The sequence below is a fragment of the Vigna radiata genome, chromosome 8, assembly GCF_000741045.1.
Source record: "Vigna radiata var. radiata cultivar VC1973A chromosome 8, Vradiata_ver6, whole genome shotgun sequence".
Classification (NCBI taxonomy): Eukaryota; Viridiplantae; Streptophyta; class Magnoliopsida; order Fabales; family Fabaceae; genus Vigna; species Vigna radiata.
The window spans coordinates 21,703,143-21,717,496 of record NC_028358.1 but is presented as its reverse complement, the minus strand read 5'-3'; the positions used below and the strand labels follow the sequence as shown (position 1 = coordinate 21,717,496).

Sequence of the window (14,354 nt, the reverse complement as noted above, 5' to 3'; positions counted from 1 at the left end):
ACAATATACATGCTCATATATATATATATATCACTAGTGCAGTCAAGGGAAATGGTACCGGGTATTGTCGCTGATAGGCACCGGTTCCTGAACCGAGGCATATTCAAACGAGGTAAAAAGTGGTAGACTTTATGCCTCGGTTTAGAACCGAGGCATAAAATGGTAGAATTATGCCTCGGTTCAAAATTAACCGAAATAGTAACATTTTTTATTTTTTTAAATATCTTTTTCGTTGGACTTTATGCCTCGGTTCCTGATGAAACGAGGTTATTTCTTCCCTTCTACTGCCTCGGTTAGAGCCCGAACCGAGGCAGTAGGATCCTTCTCTTTCTTCTTCTTTAGCCTTTTTTTACTTTTTTTACTTGTCTCTTTTAATTTTTTTTTACTTTCTTTACTTTTTTTTACTTTTTTTTAATATATGAGGTCAAACCTTTGTCCATCATCTCAAATGATGTAATTGGGTCTTGAGCCTGCTACGTATTGATTTGATTTGATAGGTCTTTCAGATCTTTGAATAGCCTGCAAAAATAAATAGCAATTACTTAATACTTCATCAGAAATTACCCAACTATTTAGAAATAATCACAAGGACTTGCATAGTTGAATGAGAACCCATTTTACTCCACTCCATTTGAAGATGCAGGAGTTTACATTTCTCTTCTGTTTTGAATAGATTGTACAACAATATACCTTTTATCATCATAACACCAACCATTATACAAAAAGAAAGGAGAACATATAATTAGAGGTTTGTTTGAGATAACCCAAAAAGCTCACTAATCACGAAGACACCTCTTCTGCCTCTCCAATCTGTCCCAAAAGGGTTTGAGAAATTACAGCATTCACAACTCTTTCCTCTTTCAAGTGCTTCAAGAACACAACACAATAACATGATCCAGAGGAAAAAAAAAATGACAACAATAATCATATACTAATAATGCCAACAAAAGGGTTCTAATTACCCAAGCTTCAACCTCCAACGAAAAAAGCACCGTCTGAACCCTAGAATCGTAGTGAAGAGGGGGAACCTAGACTTTTTTGGTGTTGACACCGAGGACGGAGCCCCCGCCGTGGAAGGGTCCCAAGCTTTGACAAGCCACCTAGAGCCACCCTCCATTGACAACCCAATTTCAAAATAGAGAAGAAACCCAAAATTCACAATCCCTAACCCCCAAATTGCAAGAACAATTTGCAAGCACAAAAACCCCAACTTTAGGCCACCCATCTATAGATAAGAACAGAAACCTAGAATCCCAAAATCAAAAACCCTTGTCGCGAAATCGCCTCCCTCCTTGCGAGACCGAACCAACAACAAGAAGGGAAAGAGAGTCTCCCTTCCCTGTGAAAATCGCGTTTGAACGGGAAAACAAAGAAGGGAAAAATAGAGCCTCCCCTCTCTTGTCAAAGACGAACTCAAAATGGGAAAAGTAAAAGAAAGAAGAATGGTCAATGCGCCACTGCGAGTCACCACGAACGAACGCCGCCTGGTCGCGCCATCTCCCCAACGTTGTCTTCATCACCACAAGGCCATTGCACGAGCTAGAGATAACCCCCAAGATTGGGTGGTCCGCAAAAAGAAGAATAAGAAACCAAAATCAGGGAAGAAAAGAAAACATGAAGGTCAAGGGTTTCCAAAGTTTTGATGGCTCTTGGGAGGAAACAAAGAAGATTACATAGGGTTAAAGAGATCCAGATAAGTCCTACTACCTCGGCTCTTAGCTTGACCGGTGCCTAAACATTTTAGTAATGCCATATATGCCTCGGTTAGGCGCCCAACCGAAGCCTAAAGACCCTATATGCCTTGATTTCAAGCAATAGAGGTTGTATCTAATTGTATTATTAAAATGTAGTATCTCAGAGGGGAAAAGGTAGTATCTTAGAGGGAGTAGGTTTTTAGTAGGCATATATGCCTCGGTGACTGTAAGAACCGAAGCAATAGTTTCTTTAGTCTCTTTAGTCATTTCACAGTAGCAATAGGGTATAACAGAGGTGTCAGTCGAAAAGCTTGAGTTATAGGTGATAATGGTCTAAAAAGCATTATTTTTATACTTAAAATTGATATTAAAACACACCCTTTATGGCTTAGAATGAGCTTTAAATCAAGTAAAACACTTGGTTGAGTTTTGTGAGAGTCAAAAGTTGGTTTTAAAGATATTATGTTTCTTTTAAATTGTTTGCAGGGTTTTAAGGTGAATTAAAGATGGCAGTGAAGCAAGGTGGACTTAAACCCATGAAAGAAAGAGAAAAATGATGAAAAGAAGGGTCAAGTAAGCCGTTGAGCGCCAGAATGGTCCGTTGAGCGCTCAGAGCGATTAGAGGGAAATCGTTGAGCGGTGAACTTAGGTGCCTGGGCGGTTGTCTATTTTTATTAGCTAGATTCTGTAATCTTTCTGTTATCTTTTTGGGCTTATATATAGCCCTAATGCGAATCAAAAGGGGATTCTTTTGGCAGAGAGAAACGTCCAGAGCTATTCCAACACCTTGGAGGAGATTTCTTGGATGCTTAGGCTCCTTTTTGTCAAATCTAGGGTTTGTTTTTCCATTCTTTCATTATTTTCATCTAGTTTCACCATGACAATGGTGAACTAAACCCTTTGTTGTTGGGGAACAATGTAATATTTTGAAACTCTAATTTATCCACATTCTTATTTATTTCATATGCTTGTCATATACTTGTTTACCAATTGTTGGGTTCTCATCTATGCTTAATGCTTTTATTGTTTAACTCATTCATTAAAAGTTGTTTGTCTTTATTGATACAGGGACGTAGGTAATGTCATGAACTGGTGAGAAATTCCTTGATTATGCTAATACCACCTAGGGATAGGGGTAGGACGATCAATTGTATTTTGCTTCCGTTTGCATTGCATTATTAGTTACTAGGGGAGGCTAGGGATAGCAAACCCGTAATTAATAATAGGCTCTTTGCACCAAGGGATTGGGTTAAGGGTAGGCTAGAAAGTTTGCATGGCAATTGGATAAATAAGTGAAGTAAATAAGAAAAGTAGATATATGAGAGTGGATAAGATGAAATTGGAAACCCCAACAACACCATTCATCCATAGTTTTTCCTTGCCAATTGAATCATTGCATTTGCATGTTTGTTTTTGTTCTTTGCATACAAACACCAACTTAATTCTTTTCTCAAGTTTTACGGGATTTGTTTACATTAAAAGTAAGGCCTAAGAGCCCTTTGGGAAGAACGTTATTGGGTTTACCAATTATATTACTTGATAACGATCTGGTACATTTGCCAGGGACTTAACAAGTTTTTGGCGTCGTTGCCGGGGACTCATGGTTTAACTTATTTAGTTGTGTAAACTGATTAAGTTTGACTTGATTGTATATATCTTTTTATCTTTTTATCTTTTTATCTTTTTATCTTTTTATTTTTTTTCTTTTATATAAAAAAGTGCTACTAGGGTTTGTGTTTCTTGTGCATGCAGCAGGAGCCCAAACATACTAGGAGCAAGAAAAATACTAGAAGGAGAGTCAGACGCCCATCTAGGGATTTGTTTCCTTCCCCTGAAAGATTACTATCACCTTCACCAGTTAGAAGAACAGAGGAGATGGCTGAACGAACTCCTCCAAGACGCACTCTTGCAGACCAATCAAATGCGGTTGGCCCTTTCTATTTTAACAGCATAGCTATGCCTACGGATCAAACGACCAACATGGTGATGAATCCAGCACTTATACACCTGGTCAAAGCAATCAGTTTCACGGCCTATCAAATGAGAATCCCTATGACCATTTGACAACGTTTAGTGAAATATGCAATACAGTGAAGATGGCAGGTGTATCAGATGATAGAGTGAGGCTTATCTTGTTCCCGTTCTCATTGGGAGGCAATGCTAAGACATGGCTTAATTCTTTCGCTGAAGGGACATTCACTACATGGGAGACTGTGGCTACAAAGTTTGTCAACAAATATTTTCCACAGTCTAAAGTTACTCAGGAAAGACTAGAGATCTCATCATTTAAGCAAGGCGTGGAAGAAACTCTAAGTCAAGCATGAGAGCGATTCAAAGGCCTACTCAGGAAAACACCAGTTCACGGGTTTGACAAAACAACCATTGTTCTTGCTTACCTTGGTGGATTGAACATGCAGTCTAAGATGATGTTGGACGCCTCAGCTGGAGGTGATATCAAACAGAAGACTGAGGATGAAGCCTGTGACTTGATAGAGAGTATGACAACTAATGGACAAGTAGCATATAGTGATAGGGGCGCACCAACACAAAAGAGAGGAGTCTTGCACTTACCTCCAGATGACGCAATGCTAGCTCAAAATCATCTTTTGACCCAAAAGCTAGATACATTGACAAAGATCCTCTCACAAATTCCAAAGGAGATTCGCAATGTCTCCCAAGCACAACAACTATGCGATCATTGTGGTGGTGACCATATTAATGGTCAATGTGCTATACTTGAGGAGATGCAGCAAGAAGCAAACTACATGGGAAACCAATTCCAGTACAGGCATGGGAATTTCAATCAAGGAAATCCTAGCCAAGGTTGGAAGAATGATCTGAGTATTGGTCAACAACAGAATAACCCATCAGGGCAACCAGGAGGCTTCAGGCAGCAACAACCCTCAATTTTGTGGCAGCAGGTTACACATCTGACAGAGTTTGTCAAAGATATGAGTGATAGATTTGATAAATTCTTGAAAGTCTATGAGTCCAATCGCGCAAGTGACCAAGCTACTTTTAGATCACTAGAAATGCAAATTGGACAACTTTCAAAAAGAGTAGAAACCACTGAAAAGAACAAGTTTAGGGCTAACACTGATGTTAACCCTAAAGAAGAATGCAAAGTTGTGGTGACAAGGAATAAAAGAAGGGCTGAAAGGGAAGTTGTAGAGATTGGAAGCAGTGACAAAGAGGAGGAAAGAGAGTTCATTGAGATAAGCAGCAGCAACAATGAAGGGGAGGAAGAAGAGGAAGCAAGAGTTAGTGATAATGAGCAGAAAAGAGAAGTTTATAACCAAATGACTATAGTGCCTTCAATTATTAAACAGATTCCTTCAAGGATGAAATTTTATCTTGGAGATATGATAGATTTAGATGAAGATGATGATGAACAGGAATTTGAGATTCAACCTCCGAAGAATTATCCGCCTAAAGCAAAAGATCCAGGTTGCTTGAATTTGGCATGTATGATTAATGATGTTGATATAGGAGAAGCAATGATAGATTGGATCTAGCATTAACATGATGCCCATACGTTTTTTTAAGAAAATTGGAGGGCTAACGTTAAAGTCGTCTAATCTTATTGTGACGGTGGCGGACGGTTTAGTTAAAACACCATTTGGTATGGTGGAAAATGTGGTTGTACGAGTGGAGCAACTAGAATTCTTAGCTGATTTTATCATCATGGGCATAGAAGATAAGGAAAGAATTCCAGTAATTCTTGGAAGATCTTTCACGGCAACATCCAAGATGTTTATCAGTGTTCATGATGCAAGAATCATGATGAGAGATAAAGAGAATGTGAATAGTGGCTCTAAAGAGAAGAATGTTAGAATTAAAAAGAGAGCCAGACATAAAAAGTTAAGAAGGGAAGTTGTGTCAGATGAAGAGGACAACACATCAGGTACCAATTCTAACAGTTGTAATGTTTTGCAGGTACCTAAAGATGAAGAGGTTGACAAAGGAGGCACTATCCACTCCGAATATACACCACTTCTAATAGGAGCACAAGTGAAATTCAAGAATAGGAAGTGGCTTGTTATCAAGATCTAGGAAGATGGCAAGCTGGAAATTAGAAAACCATTCACAAGAGGCATAAAAAGAGTGGATAGAAGGCAACTGATGAGTTGGGTTGATGAAGATCCCAACTGGGATGGACCGACATGATTATATTTAAATCCCATCTTGTATAAAACATTTGTAGTTCTAGGTTTATTTGATTTTGGACATGTAATTTATTAGATTTTTGAACACTTTTTGGGTAGCATCTACTGAGGGATGCTAAAACTCTTATGTATCCACTGAAGGATACAAGGTAAGTACACCTACTGAAGGGTGTTGGAAGGATAAGCACTTACTGATGAGTGTTAAGCAGGTTTGGGTCAGGCTCGTGAAGTTAAACAAGCACTACCTAGGAGGCAACCCAGTTGATTATGATGTTTTTAAATCCTGTGTTAAGTGCATTGCATGTTTAATTGTTGCATTTGAGAGGGGGAAAGGCATATACTTGAAAAATTGAAGGTTGAAATTGAGTGCTATAAGGTAAGATTACTCAAAAGAAAGCAAAAGAAGAAGAAGTAAAATTTACCGTAGACCGCTGAGCGGTCCATTTTATCGCTGAGCGGTTGCGGCGCAATAGGTCTCGGTTTTTCTTAAAAGTTGAGCGGTTTTTGAAGTTCTTCAATTTGAAACCCTTCTTTGCATTTCGCCTGAGCGGTCTCCCTAAGCCCTAGCACTCTCCTTTCACTTTCAAGAGCTTTTTAGAGAGATTTCCTCACTTTCTCATCACTCACTCAGCACAAATTCAATTTTTTACCATTGCTTTGTCAAAGTTTAGGGTTTTTGGTTGAGGGACTTGCATTGGAGAGGACATTCATGATCAATTGAACAATTTTTCTGCAAGCATTCAAAGTCTCCACTCAAGTAAGTATGCAAATTCATGTTTAAGGGTTTCTATTTAGGGATTTGTTGATGAACATGCTTAGGAACGTGATAAATTTGGGCTTTTGATTTCTATGCATGGATTGATGAAATAGGAATTATTTGAACCGATTAAATTGCATGATTTTGGTCTGGACTGTTGAAAATAGTAAAATAGTGGAGATTAGGACCATTTAGGAAAAGTTTTTTAAAAACCCTAGCTGCCACTGCTGAGCGGTCTGTTTTGGCGCTGAGCGGTAGCGCGGCTTGAGGCAAACCGCCTGGGCGGTCTTCTTGGAAGCTGAGCGGTCTGTAGCAGATTCGCCTAAATGTTGAAACTTTTGGATGTTTGTATGTTGAGGGGCCGTGTTTTTCCTCAAAAATTGGAAGTGATCTGAGTTATAAAATTGATGATATACTAACCTCTAATGATATTTCTGTGAATATTGTTGGATGTATTTGATTTAATGCAGGAATGTCTACCTCAAGAAGAGTGAAAACAATGGGCAACAAAAGGAAGGAACCAGAGAGACCTAGGAGATTCTATTCTTCTAGGTTCCTCTCAAGAAAACATGAAGAACATTACGCTACAGTCCAGAAGAGGCGTTTGCTGATGGAGAGGAAGGCCATGTACATCCCTGACTTAGCTCCAGAGTTTGGTTTTGAGACTGAGAGGCGAGGCTGAAGAGATTGACGACATATCCAGCACCAGCCAGTATTGAATTGGTGAAGGAGTTCTATGCTAATGTCATGCCTAGAGGAGGAGTGTCCGCAGGGAGATACATGAGCTATGTACGTGGACATTTGATCAGCTATGATCCTGAAACCATTAACGCCTTTTTAGGGACTAAGTGGCCAGTAGAGCAGTGCAGGTATGCTGCTATACTAGGGGAGGCCAGGGATTATGCAGATATTCAGTGAGTGATGTGCATCCTTGGGAGGCATTTTAAGAGAAACCCTAATGAAGCACCGGTTAACATCCTTAGGGCAGATTTGACTCCCCTAGCCAAGTACTGGATGACATTTACTTATGCCAACATTCAATCATGTTCTCATGTTTCTGACATCACTTTGCATCAGATTCTGGTCATCTATTGTATGTTGAGGCAGATGGACGTGAATGTTGGTAAGATCATTACCAGCGAAATTCTGAGCTGCGCCAACACTGTGAGCAGCAAGACACCACTGGGACATTCGTCCCTAATTACATACTTGTGCCAACAGGTAGGAGTGGACATTGTAGTTCCACCCTTTGAGAGGCAGAGGAGGGCTATTGATGCCTCCTATTTTGGTCAGTACTGTAGAGAGGATGAGTCAGCCGGAGTAGTTCCTAGGAGGGCAGCAACGCAGCAGGAGGATGAGCCTGCAGATGCACCGGCACAACAGCCTGAGCCTTTTCAGATGAGGGACATGTACATGTCCATGATGGAGGCGAGGATGGAGTCCCTTTGCAGAGGGCAAGTGGCCACTACCAAGATGATTGTAGGACTTTATGATCAGCCACCAGTGCACAGGTGGACTATGGACGAGTTCCGAAGTGTGATGGCTTGGCCTCAAGGGCAGGCACAGGGAAGTGGGTCTAAAGCAGCTGGAACCTCAGGTGGACATGATGATGACCAGGAGGATGAAGACTTTGAGGATGCCCAAGATGAGGATGAGTATGATTCAGATGAGGATTTGTGCTGAGGGTATCTACTAATGGATGCTAGCATTTGGACAGGGATATTTCTTTTTCTTTTTCTTTGTACTTTGAATTATTAGTATAGGTTAAGTTTATGTTTGTGTCTATGCTTGGCTTGTACACTGATTCGAATAATGGTTCAATTTTATTACATGATGAGTTGTTTACTACTGATGATTGATTGTGGATGGTGATTGAGAATGTGTGAATGATGATATCGAGGTTGATGGTTCACTAACCATGTGAACAGATGAGTAAGTGATTCATGATTGTGATTTTGATGCTAAGCAGGATTCATGAATGAGAAGTGAGAAAGCATGATTGTGTGAGGTATTGAGCTTCGGAGTTTTATTGTTGTGTGCACTGTTCACAGGGAATCATGGATGATATCGACTTAATCTCTATAATTGATTGAATTGCATGTGTATGTCATATGATCAAGGTCATGCTTGGAAAGCCCTTACTTAGCCAAACTTTCACCCAAAGAATTTTAAATGATATACCCTTTTTGAACCTTGGCCTTAAACAATATGAAAACCCTTGTTTGAATTGAATTACCTTGAGTTGGGTTGAGGATAATGTTGAAAAGGTTCAAGGTTGGGGTGGTATGGGGAAAGTAAAAGGCAAAAGAAAAAGCATTGAGTTCAAAAGATGAAAAAGAAAAATGCATGAGAAAGAAAAAGAAACGAAGAAAAGAGAAAAAACATGTAAAGTGAACTCAATGTAAAAGTAAAAAGGGAAGAAGTTGGGAACGAATGAGATTGGTTAAAAAAAGAGAGTGTGCTTGAACTTTGAGTGATGATTTAAACTCTCTTAACTCAAGGATTTTGTATTCCACATAAACCAATTTTCTTGATAGCCCAGCCACAATACAAGCCTTGGAAAAAGTCCTTGTGATGACATTTGCATGTGAAGATTTTGATTGTTTTAGATGAATGGCAATATTGTTTTATGTGACATGTGAACAATAGAGAAGTAAAGTGACCTGCTAAACACTTGAGAGATTGAGTGAAACACTTGCTTGGTGAGAATTGTTAAATCCATGTTTACATCCATGCTTACTTGATTGATCATTCATGAACAAAACATTTGTTGGAAAAAGATTGATTATGTGAATTAAATTGGATTGAAAGCATGCATGAATCTTTGTAGGATTCCACTGAAATATGGATAGTATAATAACTTGTTGTGAGAAAAGGGAATTTTGAATAGTGTGAATGATTTGATGAAGAAGTGGAAAGCCGAACAAGAACACACACTTCTCAAAGAGTTCTGAGTGTTTTAGCGCAAGGGAAGAGTTTCTGTTGATGGATAAAGAGAGCCTATAAATAAACTCAAGCAAAAACTCTTCCATTCTACGAAACTGGCCATTTAACGCATTTAATCGATTAATTATAGTGTTAATCGATTAAAATAAGTACAACGGCTAGTTTTTCAAATCAGAAACCTCCAACGGCTAGTATTAATCGATTATTCTCAGGATTAATCGATTAATTAATCGATTAAAACTTGCTTTAATTGATTATTCCAAAGCTGATTGGGTTTTGGCTTCTGCAGCGATTTTAATCGATTATATCAAGGATTAATCGATTAAAACAGGGAAGTTTTGATTCTAAACAACAAATACAAAATATAAAGGTACAAGAATCAAAACCTACTACAAATCTAAGTCCTAAACAATTAAACTATAATTATTACAAAAGCTTTTCATAACAAAAATAAGTCTTCAAAGGATCTTCATGAATCTTGATAAATCTTGACTTGATTTGGGCATCATCAAAACTTCATCTTCATCATTTTGCTAACACTTAGACTCAAGAAAGAAGGAGAAAATGATGAAAAGAAGGGTCAAGTAAGCCACTGAGTGCCAGAATGGTCCGCTGAGCGCTCAGAGCGATTAGAGGGAAACCGCTCAGCGGCAAAACTGACCGTTGAGTGGTCAAAGCGGCAAGAGGGAAACCGCTGAGCGGTGAACTTAGGCACCTGGGCGGTTGTCTGTTTTTATTAGCTAGATTTTGTAATCTTTCTGTTATCTTTTTGGGCTTATATATAGCCCCAGTGCGAATCAAAAGGGGATTCTTTTGGCGGAGAGAAACGTCCACTATTCCAACACCTTGGAGGAGATTTCTTGGATGCTTAGGCTCCTTTTTATCAAATCTAGGGTTTGCTTTTCCATTCTTTCGTTATTTTCGTCTAGTTTCACCTTGACAATGGTGAACTAAACCCTTTGTTGTTGGGGAACAATGTAATCTTTTGAAACTCTCATTTATCCAAATTCTTATTTATTTCATATGCTTGTCATATACTTGTTTATGAATTGTTGGGTTCTCATCTATGCTTAATATTTTTATTGTTTAACTCATTCATTAAAAGTTGTTTGTCTTTATTGATACGGGGACGTACGGTAATGTCATGAACTGGTGAGAAATTCCTTAATTATGCTAATACCACCTAGGGATAGGGGTAGGACGATCAATTGTATTTTGCTTCCGTTCGTATTGCATTATTAGTTACTAGGGGAGGCTAGGGATAGCAAGCCGGTAATTAATAATAGGCTCTTTTCACCAAGGGATTGGGTTAAGGGTAGGCTAGAAAGTTTGCATGGCAATTGGATAAATAAGTGAAGTAAATAAGAAAAATAAATATATGAGAGTGGATAAGATGAAATTGTAAACCCCAACAACACCATTCATCCATAGGTTTTCCTTGCCAATTGAATCACTGCATTTGCATGTTTATTTTTGTTCTTTGCATACAAACACCAACTTAATTCTTTTCTCAAGTCTTACGCGATTTGTTTACATGAAAAGTAAGGCCTAAGAGCCCTTTGGGAAGAACGATATGGGGTTTACCAATTATATTACTTGATAACGATCTGGTACACTTGCCAGGGACTTAACAATAGGCCTCGGTTTTGGTGATAACCGAGTTAGTATCTCTGTCTCTCAAAATGTGACAGCTGAAAGAGGGGTTATATGCTTCAGTTAGCCCTAGAAACCGAAGTATCACTAGTGCAGAATCGGCTTTTAACGTCACCCCTTAGACATCAATTAAGCGAGGACCTGACGTAAATTAATGATCGGTGACACTTTCGTAAATAAGATGCCAATTTAGACTTTAGTTAAGAGGGGCCCCGACGTCTATAATATTATAGACGTTAGGACCCTCATAACCGATGTCTATAGGCCCTCATATACGTCGGTTCCCCCGAATAGACGCCAAAACTAAACGAAAAAGTTAATAAAAAATATTTTTTTATTCTATTTAGACGTCTATTATGGGGGGAACTGACTTCTAAAGCCTTTTAGACGTCAGTTATTGCAGGAACCAGCGTCTAAACCCTAAACCCAGAAATTTAAAAAGTCACTTTTTGACTCCATTTAGACGTATGATCCCGTCACTCCGACTTCTAAAGTCCTTTAGACATATGTTATTGGGAGAACTGACGTCTAAACCTTAAACCCAGAAATTTAAAAAGTCACTTTTTGACTCCATTTAGACGTATGATCTCGCCACTCCAACTAGTGTATATATATATATATATATATATATATATATATATATATATATATATATATATATATATATATATATATATATATATATATATAAACACACGAAATGTCTTTACGAAATGGATTTGAATATGTTTGTATTCCAAACTAACACATTTTATAACGAAAAGTAAGGTAACATTTTTATTCGTTTGGTGATTTTGTAATAAAAACATTTTTATTCTGCCTGCTAGTAGTTCTATGGATGTGTTAATCATTCACAACCTATATAAAGAAAAAAAAAAGTTAAACCTCATATTGTAAAATTTGATTAATGCCAAAGGTCCTTCCATATTAATAATTCTTCACATTGTGATTACTTTGAAAAATAAGCATAAACGATATGAGTGTATGATATAAAATAAACAAAGATGCACATCAAAGAATCGAAAGAATACATTGGTTAGAAAAACAGAAAAAAGATCACAAGTAACGAAATAGTTCAACCAAACATGACGTGAGAAGAATTGATCAGACGAAGGAATCAACTCTGGGTGCTTTATCGCCAAACAATAGCTTCAAATCATTCTGCAGAGGGGTCAAGTTCAAGTCCAAGCACATAACCCTCGTAGTATTCGACCTTTTCAGAATCGGGACCTTTACCAGAGACTGATTTATTGAAGAAAACCCTTCGTTTAGGGCAATTCTGTGCCTTTTCATGTGTCCTCCCAGTGCCTGACCCAGAGAGAATTTTTGACCACAAATGGAGCACTCGTGCTTTTTGGTCTCATTTCCCAATCTCAGAATTTTTTCCTCTTCTTTCAAGTCTTGCTTGGGCGCTTTGTGGCTGGACCTGTGGCCGCCAAGAGCTTGAAACGAAGAAAACTTACGGTTGCAGGTTCTGCACTCAAATTCCTCAGGACGGAAAAGTTTGTGGGGTTTGATTTCTGTGGGATGGGAGAGTAGCACTAGACAATTTGCCAAATCTACGCTCTCTTCTCTCTGTCTCTTCATGGACACTTCTCACGTATGATATAGGAGAAAGAAGGTGTTAAAATTCATGAGATGTGAAACTTAGGGCATAAAGATTGGTATTTATAGGCCGTTTAAGACAAAGTCAAGGTCTTTGACTTGTTTAAACAAATAAACCACTTGTTGGAGGCTAATTTTGTCTAAACGGAATCCTTCAAACCTGTTGAAACTTAGAAAGTAAAAGTGTTAACGGTTGTTGGCCTATCTGACTTTGTATTTCCTAAATGGCCAAATCCCTTACTTTAATATGAGTTTGAACATTATATAACTTTGTTAAGAAAATGTTATTGAATTAAGAGAACGGTGTTAATAATGGTCATATTCTACGCATTTTACACACGCTGGTTTAGAAATTATTATAACTGTATGATGAGAAGGTGTGTTCGTGTTGGGTGTGTTGCGCAGTGACAAAGTCATGTGCGGTGAGCTATTCAACCAAAGAAGGAAGTGGTCTTTCTTTCAAACTTGGAATGCCAAAGAGGTATTGTAAAGAGACTTTAACTCCATGAACACTTTCAATGTCAACTATTTTTTCTTTTTCTTTCTTTACTATTTCTCTTCCATAAAATAGATGTAGAAGATTTTCCGATACAAAGTCAATTTTTAAAAAATTGTCAAAATAGTAATTAATATAAAAATTACGGTTATATTTATAGCATAATTTAATATTTATCGGTCCTTATCTCAATATATTTGGGTGTGGATTCTATGATCCAATGAATCATTTATTTTGAATAAGGTGATGATTAGTCATATTTTACTAAATTATGTAACAGGTTTTACATTATCAGATATGATAGGTCGACAGATAGTCGGCTAGGGTACTAAATAGGTGATTCACCATTATCTTTGACAATAAAAGGCATGTAGCTCTTGACAAGCGGTGGTTAGGAACTGGTAGATGACACCCAGTTTTGGCATATGACACATAGTCTTTGGCAAGAAACACACGACCATCACCAGACAATACTTATTATTGGATAAAAAGAAGTCGACCTTCGATATGCGACACATAACCTTCAACAGGTAGTTCTTGACCCTCAGTAAATAGTAATCAACCTTTAGTAGATAATTCTTTACCTTTGGTAGGCAATTCTCGATCCTCGATCCATAACTCTTAACCTTTGGTAGATAGCTCTGGACTCTCCATAGGCGACATGACATATGATCCTCACCATACAATGTTTAACTTTGATAGATTGCATTCGGTCCATTAGTGCAGAACGGGCTTTAGACGTCAGTTATTTTGGGCTTTTAACGTCACCACCAGAACTGACGTCTATACGGGTAACGTTAATAGGACGTCGATTTTTTGCAGGTGCGACGTCGATATAGACGTCTGTTAAGTTAAAAGCTCGACGTCTATAAAGACATCCGACAATGAGCTAAACAACGTCTAATCCTACTTTAGACGTTGGTCTGTAAAACTTGGGACGTCTATAAAGTCGTCAAACATTGCATTAACCGCCGTCTTTGGGACATCATAGATGTCAGTTTGTACATTAACCGACGTCTATGAAGTGATCGTTGTGT

General features: G+C 38.2%; 1 protein-coding gene across 1 annotated transcript; it reads right to left on the bottom strand.

Annotated features, from left to right (window-relative positions):
- Positions 1-12,254: 12,254 nt before the first annotated feature.
- LOC106770369 (zinc finger protein ZAT11-like) lies at positions 12,255-12,906 on the bottom strand. Its single transcript, XM_014656182.2, has one exon. It carries the CDS (start codon positions 12,801-12,803, stop codon positions 12,321-12,323), a length of 483 nt encoding a protein of 160 aa, XP_014511668.1. The 5' UTR covers positions 12,804-12,906; the 3' UTR covers positions 12,255-12,320.
- Between the last annotated feature and the right edge of the window lie 1,448 nt (positions 12,907-14,354).

Bases quoted from the DNA above. Each gene is read 5' to 3' on its own strand.
- LOC106770369 (XM_014656182.2), bottom strand. From the start codon at position 12,803: ATGAAGAGACAGAGAGAAGAGAGCGTAGATTTGGCAAATTGTCTAGTG.